The following is an 11,841-nucleotide window of genomic DNA, read 5'->3' as shown; positions in this document are numbered from 1 at the left end:
CGACACCTCTACCTCCCCCGCCCCATCTTGCTCCGCCCGAGGCGTCTCCGCGCTTTCCTGCGGTGCCGCCTTGTCGCCTGCTGCCGGTGCAGAGCCCGCCCTCCTCTCAGTGCCCGGTCTTCTGAGGCAAACCCTTCTTTCATCCCCCTTCTCCGTGCTGCACCCTGGGCCTGAGCTTTAGCTAGGCAGGACCGAGAGGAACTTGCAACGGCCGCTTAAGCATAAGCAGCGACTATGTTGCTGGGGTTACACTTGCTCGGGAGCAGCTCAAGGTGCCTGCCCTTTCCGCTGGGAGACAGGCACCTGATGGCTGAGAGGATCTGAATTCGCAGGACGTTAATAGCTTGCAAGGTGCTCTGATGGGAGACTACCCAAAAAAAGCAGGTACCTGGCAAAAAGATGTGGTTTCTGTATTTTAAAGCCTGGTAAAAGACACGGTAACAATTTTTTTTTAAGTTCAAAATAATAGCCCACCTTAATCACCACGTAACAGAATAAATTAAAATGTGTAGCCTTTAGTGCTCGTGAGAATTGAGAGTGAGGGCAACCCCTTTCTTCTCATGTTTAAACCCAAGGTGGTTTTCCCACTTAATTCATTAGTTAGAGGACTAGAAGTTCTAATTGTCCTAATGGTTGGGATTTTCCTTTCATATTTACAAGTGTGCAGGCGAAGAGCTTCATCTTTCTTCCAAAAAAAGGAAGTATAGAATTGAATGTAAACATGTTTTGTGGGAATGTTACTTGTTTTCCCTTCAACCTGTTCAAAGAAGTAATTTTTAAAAGAGACTTTACATTGTATTAAATTTAAAAAATTACCATGCTAACTTGTCTAATGAACCAGATCCACATGGGAAATATGCTTAGCTACAACAACAAAAAATATGGCATAAATAGTGCTACTACAGTGCTCTCCCTTTTCAATTTAGGGGTGAAGAAACTGAGGATTTCTTCTACAAATGCTGTTGATTTTGTAGGTGTGATATGTTTTTGCCTTAGAATATAATTCTTGTCGAAGTGGTCTAAATTGCTTTTTTTTTGTGGCTATGGACTCAGTTTATTGGCAGCACCGTTAGCACATTTTTGTGGAAGCTCTTTCTTGTAAGCAAAACTTCCATTAAAATCAATATTTCCAATGTATATTGCTGTATTTCTACTGGTGAGCAATACTGTGACTCATCTTCAATCAGAAAAATGTCATTAGAACTCACATAGTGGGTGTAAACTGAAGTCTGTTTCCCTTGGGAGCTAAAACAAATTGTAAAAATGTTCTTCATATTCTGAATTAATTTTGCAATTTAATGTTTAAAATTCATCTTAGCATTTTATTTCATTGTAGGTAATTTAAGTGACTTTCTAGCATGGACACTGTTGCTAGCCATAGTTGTCATCTTCTCCAGCAGCTACATGAACAGCGCATTCAGGGTCTTCTCTGTGACTGCATGCTGGTGGTAAAAGGTGTCTGCTTCAAAGCACACAAAAATGTATTAGCTGCTTTCAGTCAATATTTCAGGTATGTGATAGAAAATTATTCTGTTTAAAAAAAGTGAATTATGCTGTTGGTTGAGGTTTTCTCTGAGAAGGGTATTTTTTTCTGGTAGTTGCAGACTAAGTATCTGTTGGAGTGTAAGGGGAAAAGTTAAATTGTTTGTCCAGAGGTAACCTGTATTAAGTATTTAATCTAATTAAAAACTGTGGCCATCCTAATTTACTTACGCTGTTTGAGTTTGGCATTTGCTTGATCCTTACTGGCTTACAGTGCCTCATATAATGGCTTCTGGCATGGACCTGCATGCGGTATTTCAGTATGAAAAGATAACTGTTTACAAGGAGCATAGTAGAGTACATGAACAGAGCCAGATAAGAGAGATAATTATATAGTCAAAATAAAATTTGACTATATAGGTTATTATTGAATCTCTATTTAGAACAGATTCTCAGAGACAACATCCGTGCTTTAAAGTATATGGGTGGCCCATGAAGCCACATCACTGTTTTCTTTCCCTTCTGTATAGCCCTCATTGATCCCCCAAATTTTGGAGGATGCTGGATTTCCCAACTTAGTGTCTTAAATTAGTTATGAGTAAGCTGTTAAATCTGGCACTTTTTAGACCTTGCTTCTTGAAACATCTCTAAAGCTTGGCTACCAATTCTTATCTAAGAAAATTATTTTTGTTTTATGACCAGGGAGAAAAGACAAGGAGCTGTTTTTCCTTTTTCTGTTCTAGTATTGTAATCCTGTTGATAAAGTGAAATTATGCTCAAAGACTGAATTTTTACAGTAGTTAAAAAGAACTAAGTGCTCAACTGTTGTTAAAATTCTGTAGGTTGTAAGTGACTAATTAATTTAGACTCTCAACCCAGATCTGTTCATTATAGTTCTGGTTTTAATTTAGATAGTATGGGCTGCATGTATGAAAGAATTTGGATGTGGGCACTGGCTTCAGAGTAGCATGTAAGTGTGAGGGTAGGACAACTTAAGTATGGGAATGCATCTGAAGCTCTGTATTTCTAAAGTTTAAGCCTAGACTCTCATTTGCTTAAGTTCAATGCTTATTGATATTATGCCCACCTTTAAACAAAACCAAATTTGAGAGTTAACCCACGGGGAGGAATCATCAAGTTCAGGGCATTTCCTAGTGTAGGAAAATAGGTACGCAAGAGTGACCTGACCCCATTTATATATCATCATTTACTGTGAGAGAATCAGGTTAGGGGCTGGGGGTTTTAACCAAAGGGTGTGAAGTTCCTGACTGAGGCAAGAGTATGAACACTCTTAATCTAGGGCTGGTTGTGCATGTGAAGAACTACAGCTCTGATGCTAAGAATACTTTACATCAAATAGTAAGAAGTCTTGTGAATTCAGACACTTTAAGGGTTCAATGACAATTCAGTGGGTACTCGTTGGACTGCTGGTTTAGGCTCATGCACCTGTGCTCTTCATTATTCTTTTACTTGGTTCTCATCCAGTACCAGTAAAAAAAAAAACTTTTTTTTTATATGAGAGAATAGATTGAAAATAATGCCATCCTCTTGTTTGCTATTACCATCCTGTCATCTACTTGCAGAGAAGGAATTAATAAGAACTCTAACAAGTTTGATGGACAAACTCAGTTGCCAGAAGAGAATAGTTTAGCTGACTTTGAGGTCTATCTTCTCCTTTTTACTAGAAAATTTCTCATGTCCTGTTTTATTTGCCATGGTGGAAGGAGAAACACCATTCTGAGTCAACCAACTTTTGCAAATAGTCCATAAATACACCACTGCATCTAATGTGTAAAGAACATTGGATAGGAAACCACAAATAAGGGTGTGATTTCAAAACATTAAAAAATAGAAAATTAAAGTTATACAAAGATCCTTTGCTTTGATTTATACTTTAAGTGTACTAGTGTAGGACTAATATATGACAAGTAATTGAGCAGTTTTGAGACGTTCATCTGCAAAAAAACAGCAATCTAGATAAAATCATGTAGTGTAAATTGTTGTTTCATACCAGGCAGTCTGAGGTGTATGTGTATTTTTTTTATAAAAGTTTTTGTGTATTTGCCTTATTTTATCAGGACCCTTTTCCAGAATTCTTCAGGCCAGAAGAATGATGTCTTTCACTTGGACATTAAAAATGTAGGTGGGATAGGCCAGATCTTGGACTTCATGTACACCTCTCACCTGGATCTTAGCCAGGACAATGTACAAGCTATGTTGGATATTGCACAGTGTCTCCAAGTGCAAAATGTGCTGAACATTTGCCACACCTTTTTAAAATCTTCTACAGCTGTAGAGCAAACAGCCAGCATGCCTTGTAATAGTGTGTTTTCGCTGCAGAATACTTTGACTGCAGATACTAGTTGTGCCAATGACAATTATGGAGCAAACCTATTGCATGAATGCTCATCTGACACACAAGCTAATAAAGTCTTGGCTGACCACCATTCCCATGCATCGCAGTCTGTTAATCTTCATGGACCCTCAGGTGATGCACAGAAACAACCACAAGAGACTTTAGATGGCAACTGCACAGAACTTCCGTTTAAACAACCAAATTACTATTACAAACTACGCAACTTTTACAGTAAACAGTTCTATAAGCAAAATGCTTGCTCTAATCATGAGAGAGGAGCAGAACAATCCTTTTCTTACAATGCATCTACAGAAATAAACACCGTAGAGAATAATTCTTGTACTGTCAATCACTCTGAGTGTATTCTGGAAACTTCTGATCATTTACCATCAAACTTCCTGGTTCAGCCCTTGAATGAAGCTGCTCCAGATCAAGATGCAGAAAGCATGCTTATGCAGCCCACCAAACAGATGCGGCTGAAAAAGGCAATACACCTTAAAAAGTTAAATTTTCTAAGATCTCAGAAATCTGTAGAGCAGCCACCTGAGCCTAAAAGAGATGACAGTAGAATAACAGGTGTAATTGAATCTGTAAATGAAAGTACCATGGACATGACAAATGTTAGAGTTACTGAAGAAAAAGAAGCTGAAGATTTAGTGAATTCTGAAAATTTTGAACAAACTGTTGAAATTGAAAAATCTCAAGGTCCTTTGGAACAAGAAGGGCAATCACAGACTCTTCAGTCGCAGAGGCAATATACTTGTGAATTATGTGGGAAGGCTTTCAAACATCCAAGCAATTTGGAGCTCCATAAAAGGTCTCATACAGGTACAGTTATCAATAATGTGGTCTGCAGACCAAATATTTCAATTGAAGAGGATGTCTTGATGGTATCTCTTGATTCAGAGATGCTGGTTTAAGGGACTGCTTTCAAAAAGTGGTGATTTTTGTTTGTTGTTTTTTTTTAATTAATAATCATACAGGAATAAAGACTGTAAGACTGAGTTTAGCCAAGAGTTTTAGTTGTATTAAAGATTTCTCCTTCATATTTGTTTCTTTAGGGTTCTTTTTTCAAAGAGCATTGTGTGATATTTCGGTGAAAATTTTATTTTGGCTTGTATTTAGAAGAGACATTTCTAGTTGGTTTGTCAGATGGCCCAGAAGACTGAATCAGGTAACAATGAAAAGTGCAAATGGAGAGAAGATGATACTACAAGTGTTCTAGATGGCCTAAGTTCTCTCTGATTGTATATTCATTGTGACATACAAGTGATTAGGGCTTGGTGGTCATTTCTTTTTAACCTGTAGAAATATAGTCTATAATTAATTTATACTTTTTTCCTAGTGTGAGCAACTTTCATTACGACTTTCATTGCGTTTACCTAGAGAGTAATGCTCTTGCAGACAAGTAGGCTGCAGAGTGAATGAGAATTTTGAATTACTTTGTTTTAAAAACTCACAGGTAATATTATTTTTAAACCTAGCATAGACTTTTATTCTAGTGAAAGACAAGACCCACTCTGACTTTGAATTAATTTGGTTCATTTTAACCATCATGTTCTATTATATTTCTGCAACTTTAGATATGTTTTTTTTAAAAGGGTTGCTAAGAATTACCTTAGCTAGTCGAGTAACACCATTGATTTCAAGTCCTTGAGATCGCATTATTCCTAATTAAGCTTTTGAATATTTTTTGCCATTCTTTTTCCCTGTATTAAATATACAAATGCATCTCTCGATCTTGTCAAATGTACATCACTTTGCAAATGAGCGTACATGTATCAATATGTGGACAGTAAATATGAATCCCCCTTTTAAATATGAATCCCTGAGACATTAATTTCTTTTGTTAATTGGTCCTTAGTATTAAGAATTTATTTTTCCAGGTAATTAGTAGAAAAATCTTTCCAGAACCTGAAAATACGGACATTTTGCATTAACTTCCTGAAGTTTTCACTTGGCATCTTTGACTACTTCTGTATGTTCATATTACTAATACTTTTTTTTTTTAATTTGGTCTCCTGTGAAAGAATTGCATATGTCTCTTAACCACATCTTCTCTTTGCCATGTATTTTTTTGATCTATTACATGATTTGAGCTGACATCATCAGGCATATTTTAATATTAGAAATTTCAGGAAAATAGGTGATCAGATAGAACATAGAGTATCTAGAGAAGTCCCAACTGAGGGAGAGACTCTGAAGTCAGTAATATGACACTGTGCTAGAGAATCTGTGTGAGAGAGAGTCCTAAACGATGAGAAACCTGTTAGAATTTGCCCTTCCTTAGACTTCTTAATCTGGGAGGAGTCTGGATTTTGTGAGTTCTGATGCCATAAAACTACTTGGTTTTTTTAAGGATCTGTTGCCTGAGTGATAGACTCAACTATTGTATGTATCTGAGTTTGCTAAACCATTTAAAACATGGAGTTCAAGGTTTAGTTTACATCTTCTGATGTAATGTAAAGGTCAGGTGTGTGGGCTTTATAGAGGAAAGAGAATATAACCCCTGATACAAATGTTTTACAACTATTTCTTTAGACACAGCATGGCCAGCAAATACTTGTAAATGTAGGAAATGGGAAAAGAGGAAAAGGGTTGCAGTAGCTTTGCAAGGTTATTTATATACGTTGCAATTCATTTCTTTGTTCTTATTTGAGATCTGTGTATTTACACATGCTTCCACTTCACTTCAGCTCTGGTAGATGTTGTTTCACATTCCACAACACTGCCTGACATGAACTAGCTTTGTACGTTGTGTAAGAAGAGTGATCACAGACTTGGTTTTGTTGTTGTTGTTGCTGTCCTTCTCTACTAGTCTGAGTATACATTGGATTCAGGAATTCCATGCTGCTTTTCATGCACTAAGTTCTTCCAGTAGTTTTCAAAAAATTCCAGACTTCAATGCTACTTACCATGACATTAACATTCTTCTATAGATGTGCTAAACTGACAAAGTTTAAGAGTGTAAGTTTAACAAATAATAAGCACATGAAAGAAGGATGGAAGAACTGAGGCAAGAATATGACTAGGTATCGCTGTTCGCTTGCCTGTTACTTTTGGGTCATGTTAATTTGTTTTTAAATATGCAACCAGTGTAAAAAGAGTACTTGGAAAATTGCAGTGGATAGTGAGTAGAATGTTAATATAGGAAGGATCTGTAGCTGAAGGTACAGAGCACATCTGTATCATTAATGATACGTATACTCTTAGTTAAGTAATATAAGTGTATGCTAAAAGCCATTTCCATTCATCTTCCACTTCAGAAAGCATAGCAAATTGCTAGCTAATCAATTTTATTTAAAAACATTTATTTTTTAGAACTGAGCAAAAGGGTTAGAAACCATTTAAGTATTACTTAGGCTTACTGAAAGTCCTCCAAATCTGGTTTTGCTGAAGCAGTGAAGGAAGCAAGTTGCTAAAATGTATCTTTCACCATGGCAAGCCAGTTTTTAACCCACAAATGACAGCTGTTTCAACATAAGTCCTGCAGTGGCCTGGTCAAGAAAGAGCACAAGTGAAATTCTCTGTCCCTGAAAACTAGGAGCTGCTAAAGAATTGACAGGTTAACATGGTTGCATTGATGAGTTGTCCATGTGAAGGACAGGCATACTATGTTCAACACAAGTCAGTGTTGTCTAGCTGTTTTAATTGTATTGCTAGCGGATATTTAAACGAATCTCTAAATAGAGGTTATTGCATTGACTTCAAGATTGATTTTGACTTGACTGAATGTTATAATTTTTTATTAGATTGACCTGTCTGAAAAAAAGGAAGCAAATATATCTCTCTTATACAGTCCTTACCTAGCCAGGAACAGCCGGTGCTTTGTTTTGTGTGTTTTTTTAAAATATTTTCAAGAAACATCTCAAAAAACGCCCAAAACCCAACCCTGTGGAAAAAACTCTTGGCAAGAGGGAAGACAATAGGAGCAGAGTTACACTGTCATGTAATAGACTGTTGATCCTCAACCTTTTTTTTCTGAGCTTTGCTTGAGCAAGTTGCCAGCATTCCATGCCTTAGTGGGTCTGGCTCTTCACCTTTGTGATCTCTTCAGAAATGGCGCTTCTGCTTTGATGCCTTTCTCCTCTGGAGCTGATACGCCACTGCTTTGATCCCACTGCTGTGTACTTTATCTTCATCTCTTCTTGCAGAGTGTTGAACAAGAAGGGTGCACCAGAAGATAGAAAACACAAGGCAGTCTAAAGGTTCAACAGTCAAGTCCCCTGGATATTTGCTTAAGCATTGTCTTAATTATAGTTCAGTTACTACTTTTCCCCAAATTTTCCCTGTTGCTGTTGATCCAGCTGTGGTCTTTGAGAAGATTAGTGTTCTTGGATAAGGTTTTTGGTTTGGAGTTTAATGCTAGTCATAGAATCATAGAATAATTTAGATTAGAATGGACATCCAGACATCATCTAGTTTTGCCTCTGTTCAAGATAGGTGAAATTAGATTGGAGTGTTTTGCTTATGACCTTGTGTAGCCAAGTTTTGGGTATCTCCAAGGACGGAGATTCCACAACCTCTCCAGGCAACCAGTTCCAGTGTTTGACCACGCTCCTGGGGTAAAAAATTATTTTCTTACATCTAATCAGAATTTCTCGTGATCTAACTTGTGTCTGTCACCTCTTGTCCTATCACTCCTATCAAGACAACCTGGTTGCATCTGTCTTCCCATTACATGTAGACATGAGTAAGATGTCCTGTTTGCCTTCTCCTAAGGCTCCAGATATGGTCCCACCAGTGACAGGTAGAGAAGAATCATCTTCAGCTTGCTAGCCACACTCTTACTAATACGCTTTAGGAAGCAGTTAGCCTCACTTTACCTGAAGGATGCTGCAACACTGAGTAATTTAGTATTTCTGCTAGAGTTCATTCTTGGAGTAAGCCACTTTATATGCCCGGTGATTTGAAGTTTTATGCAGGTGCAGAATTGTTCTCCAAAAACTAATTTTATGTTTCTCTTCAAACAAAACTCTTTTGTTTTATCTTTATCACGGAGGGGGAAAAGTAGATTTAGGCTTAAGTTGTCAGAATAACTGCAAGATTGCTATCTGTGAAGCCACATAACTGTGTATGTTTACTCTGTGCTTTAAAATATAAGAGGATTACATTTAGTCTTTGATCCTGAAATATATTGAAAGAACATCACCTGTATTTGGCAGCAGGGAAGGAAAACAGAATCTCAACACCTGGATATTATAGATGTTGCTCATAACGCTTCCAAGGATGGAGGGAGAACACTGATGTAGAGAATACCTGCTGGAAGAGAAGGCTACAGACAACACACAGGTGTTCTGTAAAATCAGGAAATCTATAATTTAAAAAGTAAATAAAAATCTTTAGACAGATTTTGAATCAGCACCAAGACGAAACATAGTGTAAGATCTCTTTTTTTCCATCTGGAAATATCTGCATTCAAAATCACAAGGATTTACACTAATTCTTTTGCTTCCCTGTACCTGTGGGCCAGATTATATATGTCCTAAATTGTACTTTAAAAAGTACAGTTAGACTCATGAAAATATCATTAGAAGTCTGTCATTGAATTCAATGATATTTCAGCATTATTATTGTTCTAAAAATTCTAGAAAATGCAGAGATTTTTATCAACAGTGTAAAAACTAGGAAACCAAGAACTGTGCAGGTAAAAAAAATAACCTTTATGAAATACTATAGAGGAGGAAAAGTTATTAGAAAAAGATACTTCTCAAGTTGACAGCTACAGAATTGAAGTATTGTGCAGTCACATTTTAGATTGAGAATTGAGTTAATGTGAAAAGCTAAAGTGGGCTGCACTAGTTTTTTACAAAAGCTGCCTACGTGTGTTTGGAGATTCAACAATACCAGTTTTACATGTATAAATTCAGAATTTAGAGTATTTGGAAATTTGGGTTAATTACCAGATACTCTTATTTAGGATGAGAATTTGAAGGTGAACATATATTTATTGGAAGTGAATGGCTACATGCTGATTAGAGATGTATGGTACACATTGAAGAGTGAGAACAGAATCCTTCCAAATTAGCTTCTCTGTATTCCTTTTTCTTTTTAAGAGTGGGCCTTTGTGCATACAAGTGGAAAAACTGGTGCATTTCCCATAGCTGCTGTTGTTGTTGTTGTAGGACCTTGTCATCTATTCTGTTCTTTCTGGAGGTATGGTACCCCTTTCATTTGGAAAAAAAACAATTTTTAAAAATTACAAAACACTCCCATTCATATCAAAACTCTTCTACGAACTTGTTCTGAAAGATAAATTCTGTTTCTGACCAAGTCTGCCTTACAAGCTTAATGGTAAATGCTGTATTTTTGTCTTGAATTTCCCCTTAATATATGGGTAAGTGTCCCTTTGGGGATATTTTACTCTTACATTACATGTTTTAGAAGGAAGAGTACCAATTTTAAACATTTGTATTTTATTGCAACTATTGGAAGTTCTATGTTCTGTTTCTTCTCCTTTTAGGTGAGAAACCTTTTGAATGTAACATTTGTGGGAAACACTTCTCACAGGTGGGAATATTTTATATTATGGTACTTACACTTGAAATGCATCTATGTGTTGATTCTAAAAATAATTGTTTTAAGTCTATAGATATTTTTTGTTCAAAGATAGACTTGACTTTATGGATAAAATATTAAAATGTCTTATTTGAAAATAACGTGCTAAATGTTTTAGGTTTCTTTGATACGTTTTGTACCTTTGATTCTGTCTGCTTCAGTAAATGTCATGTATTTTACCTTCAAATGAATGTTTAACTATAGAGAGCCACAACTATATTTGAAATAGAGCATTCATTCTCAGACTGCTTTTGCTTAATGCTTAGGGATATGCTGTGAATAGCATTTTTACAGCATCTGAAAAAAATACAAGTTAGAATTTTATATAATGTGTTCACAATACAGTTTCATCTTCCTAAATGGCATAAATTATTAAGCAGATTTGAGTCCATTTCCATCTATGAAGAACAACAGCACAGTCTGTCTGAAGTGACAAAACTCATCTATGACAAAACTCAGCTATGTGAAATTCCATACTTACATAAAGGGCCTAAGCTTTAGCTGTCATAATTTGCCCTCCAATGCTTGCTTACTGTTCTGGGCACAAGAATTCATTTGTATCTACAAATTTGGTGCCTAGTTGTCTCATGTTTCCAAAACGTCTATTTCTTTTCCATTTTCTTGGTTGGAATATGTGCATCTAAGTACAGGAGACAATAGAGAGGTGCCTAATTTTATGCTAAGATTAAATAATAATTATTTTTAATAACTTTGGTCTTTCTTATGGTTTAAGGATTAGAATGATGTGGTCTTTGTCTACCCACCCACCCACCAGTGCTTGCGCTTCTCTTGCTCCAGTTTTGTAGCCCACCAGTGTGAATTCTTTGACCGATGAATCTAATGCAGTTGCATCTTCTACTCTGTTACTAAATATGAATATAACACTGCATCCAGTGAGCAATACTGTTTCATCATGCTTATCAAGTCATTTGAGCAAAACTGGGTCTGCTTATTAGGCAAAGAAAGTGCGTCTTCATTTATTTCGATGGCTGAACTTCTAGTTATTAAAAGAAAAAAGTGGATATTTCCAAATTCCATTGGAAGTACTTTTGGCAAATGGAGTGGTATTCTGTACCTTTACAGTGGGGGAAGACGGAATAAAAACGCTTCACGCACTCGGAGTGTATGACAGGCATGACAGACTCATGCAACATGCAGTGCTCCCCTTTAATTAAAAACAAACAAACAAAAACCCCAACAAAACTGGAAATTTCTGGTTTTTAATTAAACACTCTTAAATGCCTTTCTCCCCCTCTCCTCCTCATTACCTCACTTGCCTGAAGGTATAGGTAGTACATATTGATGGACAATACTTACATGTTGAGAATATGAGCCATAGCATTCAGCTGGTGTGCTGCAGTTCTTTCTCTGGTCATAAACAGAAATAGTTAACACTTTTCTTATTTAAGCCTTCATGTTCTGTGCTTTTGAGACAGTGCAGTAGT

The 11,841-nt window shown here is 36.5% G+C and overlaps 1 protein-coding gene across 1 annotated transcript in view; it reads left to right on the top strand.

The window, feature by feature from the left end:
- Positions 1 to 1,339: 1,339 nt before the first annotated feature.
- ZBTB49 (zinc finger and BTB domain containing 49) overlaps positions 1,340 to 11,841 on the top strand; it is a 17,494-nt gene continuing 6,992 nt past the window's right edge. Inside the window, exons 1-3 of the mRNA XM_010282842.1 lie at positions 1,340 to 1,510; positions 3,561 to 4,666; positions 10,302 to 10,348. Of these exons, the coding sequence (XP_010281144.1) occupies positions 1,359 to 1,510; positions 3,561 to 4,666; positions 10,302 to 10,348 (1,305 nt within the window). The 5' untranslated portion in view covers positions 1,340 to 1,358. The remainder of the gene's footprint in view (positions 1,511 to 3,560; positions 4,667 to 10,301; positions 10,349 to 11,841) is intronic.

The sequence above is a fragment of the Phaethon lepturus genome, unplaced genomic scaffold (genome assembly GCF_000687285.1).
Source record: "Phaethon lepturus isolate BGI_N335 unplaced genomic scaffold, ASM68728v1 scaffold12162, whole genome shotgun sequence".
Taxonomy (NCBI): Eukaryota; Metazoa; Chordata; class Aves; order Phaethontiformes; family Phaethontidae; genus Phaethon; species Phaethon lepturus.
This window is presented reverse-complemented; position numbering and strand designations above follow the sequence as displayed.